This window comes from Microcebus murinus, chromosome 23 (genome assembly GCF_040939455.1).
Source record: "Microcebus murinus isolate Inina chromosome 23, M.murinus_Inina_mat1.0, whole genome shotgun sequence".
NCBI lineage: Eukaryota > Metazoa > Chordata > Mammalia > Primates > Cheirogaleidae > Microcebus > Microcebus murinus.
In genome coordinates, this window is record NC_134126.1 from 16,036,325 (window position 1) to 16,056,524 (window position 20,200).

Consider the following 20,200-nt stretch of genomic DNA (forward strand, 5'->3'; position numbering starts at 1 on the left):
ACCTCTTGTATATTCCTGGATACAGGTGGAACCCATTCTACTAAGTGAAGTATCTCAAGAATGGAAAAACCAGCACCACATGTACTCACCAGCAAATTGGTATTAACGGATCAACACCTAAGTGGACATATAGGAGTAACATTTATCCGGTGTCGGGAGGGTGGGAGGGGAGGAGGGGAGGGGTATATACAACCACAAGTAAGATGTGCAACGTTTAGGGGATGGACATGTTTGAAGCTCTTACTTGAGGGGGGAGGGGGGCATGGACAATATAAGTAACCTTAACACTTGTACCCCCATAATACGCTAAAATAAAAAAAAAGAAAATAGCTTCTGACTCCAATATTCTGAATATTGAATAATTCTGTGGAACCCTAGGGGGCTGGGAATCAATCTGGTTGTTTTATAGGCAAGTGCATGGAGGCCTAGCAAGGTTAAATAGTAAACTTTTTTTTTAAATGTTCAAAAACTTCATAATGGAATTGGTAAGTAACAAAACTGGTATGAAAAATATCCAAATTTTATTAGCATTCATACTATATTTGGTTTGTTTGGCTTTTTTGGTGTTATTAAAAATAGACACAATAAAATATTATAGCAATTTATTTCAGGAATTTAAATGTTTCAGTAAAAAATATATCTCACTTTAAAACTGACCATTTTTAGCTGACCAATTTGTGAGAAGTGGGTGGAGGTAGGTTATTAAGCTGAACTCACCCCTGTATTATTTATGGTTTTTCATGTGTCCTAATATCTGAGCATTGCTGTCTATAAGACAATCTGCCATGGAGAAGGTGGCTAAATAAGGAGAAAAAATGATAGTTTAGAATGAGTGCCAAATTCTATTTCTGTCAATCACGTATTCATATTACCCATCATTTCCTGAGCTGGCAAAAAGTCAGTCTGGAGACTATCAATTTGTACCTATTCTGTGATGACATTAAGAGCTATGCCTCCTATCAATCTATACCTATTCTGTGATGACATCAAGAGATATGCTCCCTATCAATTTGTACCTATTCTATGATGACATCAAGAGATATGCCCCAATGGCCCTGCCAATAAACACAGAAAAAGGAAGTTATTAAATCATAGCATCCAAATTTTTAATGGTAGCTAACCTAAAATTATTTTTGAGAAGTAATCTTGTCTAAGATACCATTTTTCAAACTGAGGGCTACAATCCAATATGGGTCATGAAATCAATTTAAGGCACCATAATCAGCATTTAAAAAATCAAACAGAAGTAGAAAAATACAGATAACAGAATATATTAAAAATACTAAGGATAAGTATTGTTTCATGAAAAAATGGAAAAACAGAAGTAAGAGAGTAAAAAGCTTAAAGGCTGGAAGAGTTGGTCATAGACTCTTATATTAGGGTTTAGTATTTTAGAGGAGAGCAATAGGTATAGCCCCGGGTGTTGTGGCCAAAGTACAGTGTAAATGAAAATGACTGTCCACAAGGACAATGAAGTCAATCAGGGTGATACAAAAAATTAAGATGGAGATTTAGACTGGGAGCCAGGAGTTCTCAACAAACAACCAAGAAGTCAGGAGATGCAAACAAACAGGAGGGGAAGATAACAGCATGCTCTACAAAATACTGGATGCTTAGAAGATTCATTTTTATAGGAATATGTAGAAATATTGATTTGGAATAACAATGGTAGCTAAGAGAATGCTAGACTTGTTGTCTTCTGGCAGCTCCTTTTTACAGACTCTTTTTACCTCTCTCCATTTCCTATCTCCTACTATGCCATAAAAGAGAATGAACATCCTCTACATGAGAGAGCTGCTGAGAAAGGAAAGCTGAGTAAGATGCTTCCAGAAGTTGTGGACAAGCAAGAAGAAAAATCATCCTCTTCAAAAAGAAAAAGAAACAACAACTAGTAAAATCATGAAATTATTCATCCTTAAACTAACCCACACTACTATTTGGTTTATGATTATACTAATTATAAGATTATGGTATTTCCAAAGTCTATGCCAAGAGTTGAGAGTATATTCTCAATAATCATGGCTGAAATAAAAGAAAATTAAAATCTCTAATAATAATATTAATAGCAGGAATGTAATTTATATATTAAATATGAAAGGAAAAATACAGAGAACAATTTTATATATTTGATATTATATAAAACTACAGACTAATTTTTTTTTGTCAATTACTGCTCAAAGAATAGATACATTATATACAATAGATACTCCAGTTATTAGGTTGTAAATTCAGCAGTGTAACAAGGACTGTGTGTAAAGTTTCCAGAGTCTGGATGAAATGTCCTTCTGAATCCAACTCACTTTGTTCTGATTTTGTACTCATGAAAGCATCTCATTATCAACTAGGTTTCAAAAAATCTTAATGTCTAAGATAGTGCTATAGAGCAAGGTTTCCAAAATTTTTCATTATAAAGACATTGTTTTATTAACATATATTATGTACATTAAACAAATATATATAAGAAACAAAATTTAAAAGGGTCAGACCTAAATAGAAGTTTCAGTATTTTCTTCTCACATTCCAGTGGCATGCTGTAGATGCTATACTGGAGACCAGTGCTTTAGAGAGACAGATAAGTGTTCTAGGCAATGGAAAGACATAAAACTGACACAACTAATAAGCTAGAACTGTGTAATTTAGCTCTGGATAAAATGATAAAATCAAGTTTCTAACTCTTTAAAGCTTTGGGGCCATAGTGAAGCTCTATTGAGGTACTGCCTTATAATGAGGCCATCAAAGCCCTTTTTGCTGCAAGAGGATAGGCAATGATCACATAGAGCTTAAATACTGAGGTATAGGATGTGTTTTTATCCCAACTAAAGAAATCATCCCTTAAGTGCAGTATAATAAGGAAAAACAAACCTCAATTTAAAAATATCGATCAGAAGTTTAAACAATGACATGGTAGAATGTTTCCTTCCCTAGCAGTACAAACTGTCTCTTGTAATTACTCACCTGAATAGAATGTGTTGATTTTGGCAAGTTCCTTTTCACAGGTTTGGAAAAATTTTTCTTCAAACTTGGCAAAATACCTCTTTACTGTGTCCTCATCTGTAACTGAAAGGCAAGGCAAACAATATTTAAATTTCATGTCTGAAGGCCAACAAGGAAAACTAAGGAAATAAAAATTAAAGTTATCACTTTCTTAGTCTTCAAATGACAACTTAATACACATTTCTCTGAAAAAAATGAATTATGAACCCCATATTAAGAAAAGACTACTAACCAAAGGTTTTTTTCACAGGAACACAACTCTTCTTGAATTGAATGAGGCTCTCTGAAGTCCTAAATTTATAATGTTGGAGAAAGACTTCAGAATAAGAAGAAACTATGTAGACAGAAGTGATCAAGGAAGAGTTATGGTATTGGAAGTTGAGCTAAGTAGGATTCATTCAGCAGGAGAATGAATTAAATGTTTCAGGAAAGAAAAAAAATGCAAGACCAAAAATATGAAAACATGAATATATAATATGTTTCTGCAAAAAAATGAGTTGATTTTTCTCTATGTTAAATTGCTATCTACTCATATTTACTTTAGCTTCACCAGAGAAAGACATGTGAACTGACATGTAAATTGGATGTTCTTAACCTTCAGGAGATGGGGAATAAGATAAATGAGCAAGCGGATGATTGTGCAAGTGTGGAGACAACTGACAACTGACACCTTCAGGATAAGGAGTGGTATAGATTCTGGCAAACTGGAAAGCATTATGTTCATCCGGTTGCTGCTATTTGGTGATATGGGGCCCAATTTGTCAAATCTTCTAATTTTTCAGGAGAAGCTATAAATGTAGATATTTTAAAAACACTCTGTGGGCCAATCAATATATGTTTTTGCTACCTGGATCCACTTTGTGAGTTGTGTCATATAGCATATAAATCTACCAAATCCCTTAAGTACAGATACATGTAGCTTCAGAAACTCTAAGCCTAAAAGGATATGTTTCCTGCCGAAGTGAGATCCTGCCGAAGAGAGCCTCCCTGGACGCTAATCATAATATATTATAGAACTATCCTATTTCTGGATCTCTGGGGTACTCTAAGCTTGAAATATGTAGGAAAAATATAGGTTCCTTACTATCCCCAAAGTGACCCAAATCTTAATGCAGTCCCAGAAACTCTTAAATAATCCACCTGTCTAGAAATAAGGGAAATGGTACTTCCCTAAGGAATATACAATACACACACATACAAATTTGTAGTACCATAGATATTTTAAAGAAAAACAAAAGTTTAAAATAAAGTCCTATAAAGCATGTTGAATCTATTCACTTAATTTGAATAACACATATATAAAAAAATTAACACTGCATAAAACTTTAATTTATACAAACTTACTTCTCTATTTCATATCTTTAGACCTGAGGAGATAATGCAGGATATTCTATTGATTTTGCAGTAAAAAAGGAATGCCACTGTAAATTCGTCACGTTAGCTCTGCAACCTAGGTACAATAAAGGCTATAGCTGCCCAAGGCCACTTAGAATTACTTTTTGAAAGCATAAAGCAGGTCAGAGCTTTTTAAAAATTTTTTGTAAAGATGACCTTGAGTTAAGGAAGCTCCCTGGTAACAAATATTGCTCTTATAACAGCATCTAGCTATAGCTGATTTAAATAAGAGTAATACTGATTCTACTTAATTACCTTTTTTTCAATTTTATTTTATTCTCTATTGTTAAGAAAGAAAATTCAAAAGCAAAACATGGGCTTGGTCATATTTACTTTGCTTCCATATTAACAGACAACTTTAACATAAAGCAATAAAGTCGTTCAATAAAGTGACTTAAACATAGCTTCTGTTCTTAAAATAATTTTAACATATATTAATGTTTTTATAGAGGTTGCATGTTCAACATCAACTATATAAAATTTTACCCAGAATTTAGAAACAAAAAAATACAGGCTCTAAGAAAAACATTAACTTTATGTATTAAAGCATGAACATTCTATTTATGAATCAGTCTCCTATGAATTCATTTCCTCACTTTAGAGATTGTTTTATCTAAAATACCAGCAGTCTGTTACCCATTTTTCTAGTTCACATATAACTTAATAGCTACAAATCAGAAGAAGGTAGAATAAGGTTACAGCACAGCAAGAAATAACTAACAGAGAGAAAAGAGGTAAAAAACTATAAATCAAAACAGCAAGAATAACTGCAAAATAAATTAAATGAAAGACAATGCTCTTGTCCTCTCAGATTTCAAAAGACTTGGTGAGCTACTGTAATGAGAAGTATATTATTGTTTTAAAAAAATTAGAAAAACACAACAAAAAGAACAGAATCGAGAGACTAGGAATTAATCTTCGTATATATAAAAATTTAGATTATGATAAAGGGGGTTTTAAATCAGTGAGAAAAGAATGGATTATAGAACACATAGGGTTGTGCCACTTGGCCACCCATTTAGAATAAACTCCAAATGGAATTAAAGAAATATTATAAAATATTAGAAAAAAAAACATTTAAATACTTTTCCATGGGGAAGGTCTTCTTAAACACTAAACAAAACACAGAAACCATAAAGAGAATGATTGACACTTTCACAAAATGAAAAATTCCATTCCACAAGGTACCATAAGCAAAGTTAAAAGAGAATCAGTAGAGATATATATCTGCAACATTTAAAATAAAAGATTCGCATACAAAATATATTTTTTAAAATTCTTACAAATCAATATTTAAAAGATATCGGATTCTACAATAAAAATGGAAAAATAAGAGCAATTCATAGAAAAAGAAATAAAAATAACCAATGAACAAATGAAAGGATACTCAACATCCTAGATGTCATATAAATGCAACTTTAAAAAAGGAACTATAATTATTTAACCATCAGATTGGAAACAATTTTAAAATAGTGATATCATTTTGGCAATGGTGGGATAGATGAACACTCTCATTCCCTATTGATGGAAATGTAAATTTGTAAAGCCTTTTAGGAAGACAATTTGGCAGCAGCTATCAAAATGTTCAATGTTCAATCCTATGTGTAGCAAATATATTATAAAGGAATCTCTGCACAAATGGATATTTTTGCAAGGATGTTCATGTACCATCATTTTTAACAGTGATAAAGAAAACAAACTGATGTCCAAAAGGGGTGTGGTTAAATAAATTATGATAATATTATGTAACACTAGACAATCATTTAAAAAATGGTATATATACATCCTGGTATGTATGAAAAATTTCCAAGACATACCGTTGAGGAAAAAACTTAAGTTAACAGAATATATACAGCATGATTCCATTTATGAAAAGTATGTACTTTATAAATGTATAAATTAATATTCATAGGTACATTCATAGAAAGAAGAATGGAAGGATGCATATCAAACTGTTAATTATGGTTACCTCCTTTGAAAGAAGAGTAGGTATGAGTAGGATTCTCATATTTTACCATATTCAATTATTGTACTGTTTAAATCCATTACAATGAAAAAGTAAGGATAAATTATATTATCTAATAAAGGGTATTATTAACTGGAAGAAAAAAAGAAACATGTCACATCCAAACCTTTCAATAATACACAGTAAAAACTATCTAGCTGAAAAGAGTATCTATTTCAGAATGTAGGGGTATATAGAATGATTGAGCTTTCATTTCAGTTATGAGAAGTTGGTAGAATGATGATTTACAGACTTCTTTTACATCAACTTCTATTATAAGATGCTTCCTATAACCTACTTGCTGAATAATGCTAGAAATTAGTAACTCTGAATGGGAGAACCAGAGAATTTCAGCATTTAGAAATCAACTATCTCAATTCTCTTATTTTATAGATGGAAACTGAGATGTAAAGAGCCTAAATGACATGAATTTTCCCCCCCTCCAATAGCAATATAAATTTTATTAAAAAATCATTGTATTTTCTTATTATAAAAAAGAATCTGTACGTATTAATTATATGAAAGTGACTACTAAGTGTTACATGGGTGTTATGAACTGAATTCTGTCTCCCCCAAATTCATACCTCAAAGCCCTCACCTCTCTAATCTCCAATATGACTGTATTTGGAGATAGGGCTTTCGAAGGGGTAACCATGGTTGAATGAGGCCTTATGGTCAACAGGGCCTTATTCTAATAGGACTGGTATACCTACAAACAGAGGAAGAGACACCAGAGATACCCTGCCCATTCCTCCTCCCTCCATCCTTCTGTCCAATCACACACAGAGGAAAGGCTATGTAAGGACACATGTCTGTAAGCCAGGAAGAGAGACCTCACCAGAAACCAACCTTACCTATACCTTGATTCATGAACTTCAAGCCTCCAGAACTGTAAGAAAATACATTTCTGTCATTTAAGCTACCCAGTCTATAGTATTCTGTTATGGCAGCCTGAGAAGACTAATATAATGGGCTAAGCATGTCCTGAATTCAATAATTAGTCACAAAAGACTAAGCCTAGTTCAAAGACAGCTGGCATAAATAAGTGCAAATCTCAGCAAGATATATCAACAATGTTAAGATCAGCAAAACAGAAAAAAGGAAGATAAAAAGGTGGTAAAAATTGATAAAGAATGACTCAGAGAACACTGCTGCAGAGATCCCTTTGCTCTGAGTTAAATATTATTTCAGTCAGTTATATTAAAATAGAGAGACACAGAGAAACACACACACACACACAGAAAGAGAGAGAGAGAGAGAGAGAGAGAGAGAGAGAGAGAGAGAGAGAGAGAGAGAGACATGGAGGGGAGGGAGGGGAGAGGAGAAAGACATTAATTTCTCTGTCATCTCTATTCACCTTGCATTTGTGGATGACAGACAATGACTCTTTAATAAGAGTACCAATCAAAGCAAAATACTCCTATTGCATAGCAACCACCATCAAGTGCTTTTTACAGCAACTTTCAGGAATACTTTTATTTTTATACCATTAATGTTATCTAACCTCATGTATTCTCCAGGTTAGAAAGATAAAAAACCAAGCCTCTCAAAAACCAATTCTTTATAATCATTATTAACATGATCAAATATCTGATATGTTCCATTCAAATTTTTATTACTATTCTCAATTTTCTTAATTTCCAGATCTATGAGACACTGAGGGTAGGAATTATGATCTTTTTTATCTTTATAGATCCTATGTTTAATATAATGTCTGGTACACAGCATGTGCTCCATTTTTTTAAATTTGTACATTTAAAAAAGCAATGTTGGGCAATGTTAATTTTGTGAAAATTATGATGATTAAAGTAAAAAAAAAACCTTGACAATTGGATAGTCACATGCAAAAGAATGAAATTAGACCCCTATCTTACAATAGATACTCTTAGAAAAAAACCACAGGGCTTAGATAGGGCAATAGTTTCTTAGATATGACCCTAAAGCACAAGGAACAAAAAGAAAAACTGATAAATTAGACTTCTTTAAAAGGCCCTATTAAAAAGGTAAAAATTCTGAAGTTCCAGCCACTTGAGCTCAGTTCAAGACCATCATCTGAAAAAACAAACTTAACAAATAAAAAAACCCTCCAACCAAACAAAAAATCCAAAAAGTAAAAAGACAACTACAGAATGGGAGAAAATATTTGCAAGCCGTATTATTTAATAAGAGTCTATTACCCAGAATATATAAAGACTCTTACAACTCTTGCATCTCTTCTAGAAAGAAATGGTTAAGAAAAAAAAAGAACTCTTACAAATCAACAATAAGACAATCCAATTTTTAAAAAAGGACTAAGAGGCCAGGCGTGGTGGCTCACACCTGTAATCCTAGCAAGGCCAAGGTGGGCAGATTGTTTGAGCTCAGGAGTTCGAGACCAGCCTGAGCAAGAGTGATACCCCATCTCTACTAAAAATAGAAAGAAATTAGCTGGACAACTAAAAATATATAGAAAAAATTAGCCGGGCATGGTGGTGCATGCCTGTAGTCCCAAGCTACTTGGGAGGCTGAGGCAGAAAGATTGCTTGAGCCCAGGAGTTTGAGGTTGCTGTGAGCTAGGCTGACGCCACAGCACTCTGGCCCAGGGAAGGAGTGAGACTCTGTCTCAAAAAAAAAAAAAAAAAAAAGGACAAAGAATCTGAATAGACATTTCTCCAAAGAAGATATGCAAATGGTCAATCAGCACATAAAAAAACCTTTTTTTTTTTTTTTGAGACAGAGTCTGACTCTGTTGTCCGGGCTAGACCGCCATGGCATCAGCCCAGCTTATAGCACCTCAAACTCCTAGGCTCAAGCAATCCTTCTGCCTCAGCTTCCCAAGTAGCTGGGACTACAGGCATGCATCACCATGCCTGGCTAATTTTATCTACATACATTTTTAGTCTTCCAGATAATCTCTTTCTATTTTTAGTAGAGATGGGGTGTTGCTCTTGCTCAGGCAGATCTAGAACTCCTGACCTTGAGCAATCTTCCCGCCTCGGCCTCCCAGAGTGCTAGGATTACAGGCATGAGCCACCATGCACAGCCCATAGAAAAAACATTTCATCATCATCAGTCATTAGTGAAATGCAAATCAAAACTACAATGTGATGCTATTTCATACCTAGCAGGATGGCTATAATAAAAAAAGATAATAACAAGTGTTGGTAAGGATATGGAGAAATTAGAACCCTCATATATTACTGGTAAGAATATAAAATGGGGCAGCCACTTGGGAAAGCATTTTGGCAGTTCCTCGAAAAAGTTAAATATAGAGTTATCATATGATTCAGTAATTCCAAGTCTAGGTACACATCCAAGAGAAGTAAAAAACATATGTTCACAGAAAGGCTTATATATATGACTATTCATAGCAGCATTACTTATAATAGCCAAAAAGTGGAAACAATACAAATGTCTATCAAGTGAAGAATGGATGAAGAAAATGTGGCATACCCACACAGGAGAGTATTATTCAGCCATAAAAACGAATGATGTACTAGAGATACGATGAATGAGATAGATGCAGCTCCTGCCCTCAATACAGTTTTCACCTATTAATAGTGACTGAGGCAGAAAGAAAATTATGCAAGTAAACAAAGAATTACAAGCTGTAAAAAGTGTATGGAGACAACTAACGGGGTGATGAGATAGAGAGTAAGAACTGGGACAGGTGACTATCCTTTCTGGCAGGGTAAGAGATGATCAGAAAAGACCTCTCCCTAAAAGATGACATTTAATCTCAGACCTGAACCTAATTGGTAAGAAATAAGAAAGAACAAGGACAAAGTGGTTCCCAATAGAGGGAATAGCATACTAGGAAAGAAACTGGGTACATGAGGAACTGGAAGAAACCCCAAATATGACCAACAGCAGGGGGTGACAGGAGGTGAGATTAGGAAGGTAGGTAGGCAAAAGCCCTTTCATGAACAAAGGCCACGTTAAGGAGCTTGAATTCTATTCTAGTGCAATGGAAAGTACCAATGAGTTTTAAGGAAGAGTAGAAACAGAATTAGTGTTTCAGTTTTACTAAATGGTAATTTAAAATGGCATTTCCCAGGAAATAAGATATGCAGATAAAGAAGGAAAAGAATTCTATCCTCAAATAAATCTGGAAAATATGAGTATAAACAGAGTTAAACTGATTTTTTTAAGGTAGTACTTCTCAACTTTGGGTGAGTGTGCCTCCCAAAGGACATTTGGCAATATCTGAAGACATTTTTGGTGGTCACAACTGGACAACTGGGAAGTTGTTACTAGAGTCTAATAGTTAGAGGTCAGGGATGCTGCTAATATCCTACAATGCCCAGAACAGCAATCCCTACTCTGCTCCCTCAAAACAAAGAATTATCCAGTTCAAAATGTCAACAGTGTCAAGACTGAAAAACTCTGCTTTAAGGCAAACGAAGATTTACTATGCTAACATACACTGTTCTCTATGAGAAGGAGAAGGGGAAGAAGAAGAGGAGGTGTTAATAGTATACTGTAGGCCAGGCGCGGTGGCTAATGCCTGTAATCCTAGCACTCTCAGAGGCAGAGGCAGGAGGATCACTCAAGGTCAGGAGTCTGAGACCAGCCTGAGCAAGAGCGAGACCCCGTCTCTACTAAAAATAGAAAGAAATTAATTGGCCAACTAAAAATATATTTTAAAAAATTAGCTGGGCATGGTGGCACGTGCCTGTAGTCCCAGCTACTCAGAAGGCTGAGGCAGTAGAATCACTTGAGCCCAGGATTTTGAGGTTGTTGTGAGCCAGGCTAAAGACACGACACTCTAGCCTGGGCAACAGAGTTGAGACTCTGTCTCAAAAAAAAAAAAAAAAAAAAAAAAAGTATACTGTATAACTTTCCCAAAGTTATATATTATTTATAAGAATACAATCCTTCTGGGGGTAGAGGGGAATGGCAGGGGGAAGATGGGGTATAGAGTATCTATTAAAATCTCCATGAACAGTATTCTGTGGAACACTAGTTTGAGAGGCATTAAATTTAATATCACCATCACTTCTTTGCATTTTAAGTATATTCTACACACAATAGTTTCTATGACTTCTTAGTTTCTCCTACTTACAAATAAGAGAGAGGATAAATAAAAATTAAATATGTGAGTACGATCAATACTATACAGAAAGAATATTTAGCATTATTGCTTTAATGCTTTTAAGAAAAAGAGTATTTTTTTTTAACAGAGTGTTATTTACAAACTGGGAATAACGAACTTGAAATTCTGGTTTTTTTTCCAGATGCTATTTCATCAACAGATGGGTAGATGAATTATATAAAGCATATGGCAAAGAAGATTTCAAGGATAAAAATGTTACTCTAAAATCATTGGTGTAGTAGAAATAGAGCTAAATCAAGAGTCATTCATTCAACAAATACTGAGTCCCTCCTACGCACATGGCCATGTGGCAGGTGTAGGAATAAAACAATAAGCAAAATACACATAAACTCTGCCCTCAAAGACCACAGGATATCTGAGGAAATATTTTAATCAAATAATCGCACAAAAATACAAACAATAGTACAGATTTGAAGAAAAAGTAAAGATGAGAAAAAACAGCAGTGGGACTGTATCTAGTCTGCAAGGCCTGGGGGGAAGGGAAGTGTGGGAATCTTTGAAGAAGTGTCATTTGAGATGAAATCTGAAGTATAAGTGGGCATTCATTAGAGCAGTAGAAGCGTTCCAAGCAGCAGGAACAGCACATAAGATGATGCTATGGAAAGGAAGGAGCATAGTACATCTGAGGAACACAGAGAAGGCCTGTTTGACTGGAGTCCAGGGAGCAAAGGGGAAAGTGGTGGCCGTTAAGGCTAGAGATAGAGAGGCAAGTGGGGGCCTGATCAGTTAGGGCCTTGCAGAATAAAGGACTAGCCTTCTTCCTAAGACCAATGAGATATCTGTGAAGGATTTAAAGCAGAGGGGATAATTATGATCAGATATGCTTTCTAAATGAGAAGATGCAAAGAGACCAATCAGATGTAGTACAGCAGATATCAAGTGAAAGATTATGATAGACTGAACTAGGGTGAAGGTACTGGATGGAGAAAGAGAAAAAATAAAGAAATTCAAGAGATATTCTGAAGGTAAAACAAAAAGGTTTTAGTGACAGATTAGATATGGCTCTGTTGCCAACTATCTGTATTAGCTGAGTAAATGACATTCTGGCACTGCATTTTTCTCTTTGAAAAATGAGAGCATTTGAATAGTCCATCTCTAAGTCCTCTCTTAATTCCAAATTTCATATTTCATAATTAAAAATACTAATTTCTACAAAATGATTCTGAATCCAACTAGGTTTAAGTGGGCCTAAAAAAGACTTTCTGAGTTTATCTTGAGGTTTTATCACATGAGGTTCAACTAAATGTGCTTTCAAAATATTCTTAGAATACACAAAAAAAATCTCTTACTTTACATTAGTGACATGCAATTGAGATGAAATTAATCTCACTGGCATTAAATCTGATACAATCTAAACTATTTATCTCAATAAATATTTACCTAATGTCTACTAGGCAAAGAACACCAATAAATGAAATATCAATAAATAATTCAAACAAGGACATAATTCTATAGTAAAGTAAGTGGTACATAACAGTGGTTTTCAAATGATTTTTAATCTTGTAACCTCTAAAAGAATTCTGAATGACTACCTTGCATGCCTCGTTATGGTAACAGATTTTGAACACATTTAAATAGTTGCAAACAATGTAATTTCTGATGCACTGTAATTATTCATATTTTAAAATAAAATGACACCATTTTAAATGTATAATGGAATTTAAATGCCATAGCAATTTGAAAACTACCATCATTCACTATCAAATACATAATCTTTTCTTTACAGTTGGAAAATCTACATCATTCCATTTTCTTTTTGAATTTGTATTTTCATTCTACTTACATTACAGAATTTATCCTAATATATTTTTAAGTCTGAAAGTCATTTATTGACCATCCTATCATACTTCCTAGCCATTAAATATGTATGTAAATTAAAATTTAAATATAAAAACTTTTTTAACCAAAAGCTTTACATATTAAAATTTCTTCTGGACTGGGATATCATTACAATTATTAGAATACAATGCTAAACATTGATAAACATTAAACTTATTATAAAAAGTAAACTGTTATTAGCAATCTGAAATAAATCTAAATGAGTGGATCCTTTTCTCCCAATAACTTCATATATCTGTTAATAAATGCCACTATTAATAGAATTATAAATATTACATTATTTGCTAGAATATTGACTATAGAATGAAACAATTAAGAATAATTTCTATCCCTATTCTTCCTCTTATAGATGTAAGTGCTAAGAAACTTCACATAAATAAGTAGATCAGAAGGAAAGCTTGTAGCAATGTCAATTCTTTGAACTCCTTCTACATATTTTCCAAAAATCACAGTGATCTATAATTGAAAATTAGTTTTAATAACAAATAAGCTTACAATTAAGTCTTCCTTCAATTTAATTGAAAACAAAGAACTGAACTTGCAAAAGGATTTGTTATCCTGTTTGTTACTCACCTTCTCAACACTTACAATGAGTATGTGAGTATTTCATAGTATTGATAAACGAAAGTAGACCCCCAAACTGGGGTCCAGCCTAAAGGCCAAGTGGGTTCTTGGCTTTACACAGGAAGAATTGAAGAGTGAGCTGACACAGTAAAGCAAAGCAAGTTTATTGAAGGTACGCTGCTCCATAGGCAGAGCAGTGGCTATCTCTGAGAGGAATAAAGAGCACCCCTTTGTGAGTTTCCAGGGTTATATTTTATACTTTTTATTTAATTTTATGTTAAGTGGAGGGACAATTATTCATAAGACTTCTGGAAAAGGGGTGGGGAGTTCCCAGAACCTAGGGAAATCCCTTTTTAAATCATATAGGGTAATTTCTGGGAGTTACCATTGCCATGGCATTTATAAACTGTTATGGCATGAGTGGGAATTTCTTTTAGTATGGTAATGAATTATAATTAGTATATAATTAGCAGTGAGGGTAACCTGAGGTCATTTTTGTCACCATTTTTGTTCTAGCTGGTTTAGCTAGTTTCTACACTGCCTTCCTGTTTATTCAGAGACTTTCGTTTGGGTCTTATGATCGACTCCATATTGAGTAGGGCCAGCCAGTTCCCTAATCTCATTATTCCTTTGCTTGGGGGCCAGAGTGCCAGCCAACACATCATAGCAAAATTCAGAATAAGTAAGAGACAAGCTTTACTTTTATAAAGCCAAAGAAAGGCAATTTAAAAGAAGACTTCTTGACTGTATGCAATTATTAAGACCAATTAATTTCAGAAATTATATACAGGGAAGATCTGGAAATGAATTTTCTTAAACAGCAACAAAAAATTTTTTCCCAGCAGTGTTCTCCATTTAACCAAGATGACAAAATACTAATTTGTAAATAGATGGAATTTTTAAGAAAATTATCCATTCTTTCCTGAAGGCCTTTTATTTGCTAATTCCATTAGCTAATTTAATCATTTTATATGCTGGAAAGTATATGTCATTATTTAAAGCCATTTTGTTAAACATATCTATCTAGATAGCTCTACCTTTAGCTGAATTATTACTAGTCATAGTTCTTTTTTACTCCTGCAAAGCAATAGGTCATACAGTAAGATTAAAAAGATTACAGCGACAATAAACAAAGCAAACAAAATATCTGGTGATGACCCAAGATGAGGACTATTAGCTTAATTGAATTCTCAGTCTTATTGTTACAAAGATAAGTATAAATAATAAGAGTCATAACTCTTCTGGTTACTTATTCCAGGAAAAAAGCTTTCAAAGAACTATAGTTATATAATTATCTCATTTCTCTCTGAAGTGTCAGGCATATATATATATATATATATATATATATATGTATATGTATAATATATATACTAATATATATACACTATATATACTAATATATATACTATATATCCATATATATACACACACACACATACACTGTATATACATATATATAGTGCTACAGTCTCACTGTGTTCCCCAAAATTAATATGCTGGAACTTAATCGCTAATGTAATACTATTAAGAGGTGGAACCATTAGAAAGTGATTAGGTGAATGGAATTAGTGAACTTTAAAAGAGGTTGAAGGGAGCTCCCTAGTCCCTTCCATCCCTTCTGCAACATAGGGACACAGTGTTCAACTACTCTGGAACTTACAGTAAAAGGCACCAGCTTAGAAATAGACAGCAGGCCCTTATCAGACACCAGATCTGCTGGTGCCTTAATCCTGGACTTCCCATCCTCCAAAACTGTGAAAACTAAATTTCTATTATTTATAAATTACCCAGTCAAGGCCGGGCGCGGTGGCTCATGCCTGTAATCCTAGCACTCTGGGAGGCTGAGGTGGGTGGATTGCTCAAGGTCAGGAGTTCGAAACCAGCCTGAGCAAGAGTGAGACCCCATCTCTACTATAAATAGAAATAAATTAATTGGTCAACTAAAAATATATAGAAAATATTAGCCGGGCATGGTGGCGCATGCCTGTAGTTCCAGCTACACGGGAGGCTGAGGCAGAAGGATTGCTTGAGCCCAAGAGTTTGAGGTTGCTGTGAGCTAGGCTGACGCCAAGGCACTCTAGCCTGGGCAACAGAGTGAGACTCTGTCTCAAAAAATAAACAAACAAACAAATAAATAAATAAATTACCCAGTCTCACATTTAAGCTCTGACTCGGGTGGGGCAAAGGCAATATACGTAACCTAAACATTTGTACCCCTGTAATATACTGAAATAAAAAAAAAAGATATAAATAAATAAGTAAATACATCAATAAATAACCCAGTCTAAGGTACTGTGTTATAGCAGCAGAAACGGACTAAGGCATATAACTAAAGAGAGAATGTATGATGAATATCAATATTATAATCAGATGTAAAAAGTTAGAAAATAGTTTTATTTCTTAAAGTAACATTGAAAAATCAAGATATGCGTTACTCTTAATTCTTTAAGATACACATACTGCATCTTTGTTGAAAAATTTCCCTAATATTCACAAATTTCATTCTGATATCACACAAAAATATTAAGTTCTTAGTTCAAGTTCGCTCAATGTCAGGGTTTTATATAATTCACTTCTCTTTTATAGTCTAGGAAATTTCAGCATTCTTCAAACTAGACCAGAAAGGTAGTCACTTATTTGTCTAGTAAAGAGATCCTTCCAATGACTGAAAGAAAATGGACAAAATGCACCAAAGAATTATACTGAGAAAGATGAGAAAAGTAAATAAAACAATGAAATTAAAGAAACAAAGAAATGGCTTCTTTACATTTTTTAAAAATGTAATTTTTAAAAAGCTTAGATATTTTTATATATTCAAATAGAAGATTTGGATAATCTCTATTTCCTTGAGGAAAAGAGAACATATTCACAATTCAATTTAAAACCTTACCTGATTTCTGACATAAAAGCACAGTTTGGGCTCATAATTACATAGACAAATTTGCCATCTAAACAGCTAAAGCATACTTTATAGCTGCATCTTTCTTAAAACAAAATATGGAAGAAAAAAGAAAGCATCTTAGATAAGGAAAGGGGATAAAGTAATCCTCAATATTTCACTGATACACATTCATTGATTCATAAGACTGACTAAATTTCTTTCTCTGAGACTCTCCTTTAACAAAAATGTTATGTCAAAACCTATGTAGAATTACATGGGATACAAAATAAGTATGAATACAACTTTGCTTTTTTAAGTCTAACAATGAAGAGTTACACTAAACATGGTTTTTGGCTGTGATAAGTAAAGGAAATATAATTATTCAGCTTAAAATATTTTAATAACTCTCTATTGTTCTTATGAAAATGTTCATACTCTGCAACGTGCTTATAAAGTCTTTCAAGAACTGGTTCCTATTTCTCTGCAGCTTTAAACCACTCTATATCTCAACCTACAGAGATACCCTGAGCTATTTTCAGTTTCCAGAACTATACTTTCCTTACCTTTGCTCTCATCCAAGTAGTAACCAGGCCTGACCCTGCTTAGCTTCCGAGATCAGACGAGATCGAGCATGTTCAGGGTGGTATGGCCATAGACACTTTCCTTACTCTGGACCTTAACACATGCTGTTCTTCTGCCTGAGCATTTTCTCCCTAGGTACCCCCAAACCACCTCTTCTCCCAATCTTAACATCCATATTTACATTATGTCCCTAGTTCCCTGACACTTACTGTCTTAAATAACACTTCTCAGTGACGTTATTGACCAAAACATCCCTGAGCATATTTAACACATTAAATTATTGACTATTTACTAGCCTGTATCTCTTGACACAAGGAGTATCAGGTAAATTTCAGATACAGAATAGAAAAAAGAGTACTAGAAAACTGTACCTTAGGGACCTAGGAAACGGAGAGCCATAATGAAACTTGTGTTACAGTGAAATCAGAGGCATTGGTATGAATTCATGGTTGTTAATATATATGTAAACAGGTATAGAAATACAGATAATGTATGTATGCAAAGTTAATACATACACATATTTTCTAGTACTATCTGCTACCAGAGTCTAGGAGCAATGTGTTACTCTAGTAACAATGAGCCTAGCACTTGGATCTTGGTTTTTAAATACCATTCTTCAAGAAAGAGAGTCAGGTTTCTTAGGAGAAGTAGCTGATCTTCAGGGCTGGATCAGGAAAACTATAAGATAAGCTTGAATATCTTGTGATATCAGAAAATAAGGAATTCTTGCAAAAGAATAGAGGTACATAAAAATGACATAAATTTAGCCAATTTGAAGAAACTCCCAATGGCCAAAGCAATAAAATAAATGACAGTATTAGATTATGACCCATAGAATAAAAAAAATGCCTACAGGGTCACATTGATATAAATAAATAACTGAATAACTAAATAAATGTGGGAAAAAGAAGAGTTGTTCCTTACAGAGGAATTCTAATTAATAAATGTGGAAAGAATGAGAGTAATACAAAAATCACCATTAGGCAAATACTACAGTACGAACGGTTGCAGGCAAGCTACACACACAGATAATAAATATGAATGAGCAAAAGTTTGAGGAGCAAGTAGCCATATATCAATCCAAAGGGAAAAGCAGTAACTTTGCAGTGGAGAAACTGAGCAGACAACACTTTAACACATTAACGGCCCTATGAATTGTATTTAACTCATGCTAGTTTTGAGCCTGGGGCCTAGTGAAGCATATGTAACTCAAGTCTCTTCTTCACCTTGGGAGCCACCAGAACTATTTTTTAAGGTGCATATAACTCATGCACAGAAAACAATAAAAAAATAACAAATTTTTCATTAAACTAGAAAAGACTTGTTTTCGAAGTTTTTATTCTTTTTTTGTAATAAAACACCGTGGCCCCAAGGAAAACATTTTTTTTCTACTCTGGCAGTCAATGTGTTAAGTAAGTAATCAAGGTTAACACTACCAATAAAATAAGATATAGGAACATCATGTAACCCCTTGAAATGATGCACTCTGAAGGACACAACACTTCTCTGGTATTCTTGACAAAAAGGCACCTTGAATCTAATAATGGGAAAACATGAGACAAAAATAAACTTCGAGATATGACACAAATAACTTATTAAAGTACAATACTCATCAAAGTGTCAAAGTCATGACTAAGGAACTGTCACAGAGGGAAAAAAACTAAAGAGACACAACTACTAAATGCAAAGTAGGATTCTGAATTAGATCCTGGTACAGAAGAGGACATAAGAAGAAAACCTGGTAAAATCCTAATAAGATCTGTAGGTTAGTCAATAACACTGTACCAACATGTTAATTACCTAGTTTTGATAACTATACTATGGTTGAATAAGTTGTTAACATGAGATAAAACTGGTTGAAAGTATATATGAACTCTTCTGTAATATTCTTGTAATTTTTATTTAAGTTTAAAATTACTTCTTATAGAAAAGATTTCAAAACATCCTGGGATTGAAGGTAAACAGATAAAAAAATTAAAAAACACAATTCAAACCTCATTAAGAAAATGAATTAAGGCCGGGCGCGGTGGCTCACGCCTGTAATCCTAGCACTCTGGGAGGCCGAGCCAGACGGATTGCTCAAGGTCAGGAGTTCAAAACCAGCCTGAGCGAGACCCCGTCTCTACCATAAAAATAGAAAGAAATTAATTGGCCAACTAATATATATAATATAAAAATCAGCCGGGCATGGTGGCTCGTGCCTGTAGTCCCAGCTACTCAGGAGGCTGAGGCAGGAGGATCGCTTGAGCCCAGGAGTTTGAGGTTGCTGTGAGCTAGGCTGACGCCACAGCACTCACTCTAGCCTAGGCAAGAAAGCGAGACTCTGTCTCAAAAAAAAAAAAAATGAATTAATTGTATTACCCGAGCTACTTAATTCACTAGATAGTCTAATAATGAATCTTAAGTATCATTATTACATATTCAAATATTTTTTTACATGTCTGTTATGTGCCAAGGACTATGCTATTGACTAGGGAAGGATACAGTGATCAAGAAGGAAAACACATTCCCTGTGTTTTTACAGAAAACAGATACTAAAGAATTAATTAGAAGAGCAAGGTAAACAATAAAAAGGAAAGCACAGAATGCTAGAGGAGCATGCCAACAGGTACTAACCCATTATAAAGAGGTCAAGGAAGAATTCTGAGGAAGTGACACTTCAGTTGCACCATAAAGAAGGAACTGAGGGATATGGGGCAGAAGAAATAAAAATAAATGGGAGGTGAGAGCACAACTGACTTGAGAAAGAAATCCAATACTGCTAAACAATACCAAATGAAAGAGAAAATAATATAAAATAAGGCTGAAGAGAAAGGCCAGATGACAGGGTTATGTAAGACTTTTA

The 20,200-nt window shown here is 34.1% G+C and overlaps 1 protein-coding gene across 1 annotated transcript in view; it reads right to left on the minus strand.

The window, feature by feature from the left end:
* The window catches only part of XPR1 (xenotropic and polytropic retrovirus receptor 1), a 185,649-nt gene that overhangs the window by 90,443 nt on the left and 75,006 nt on the right, over window positions 1-20,200 (minus strand). The window contains exon 3 of the mRNA XM_012735368.2: window positions 2,956-3,057. Within this exon, the coding sequence (XP_012590822.1) occupies window positions 2,956-3,057 (102 nt within the window). The remainder of the gene's footprint in view (window positions 1-2,955; window positions 3,058-20,200) is intronic.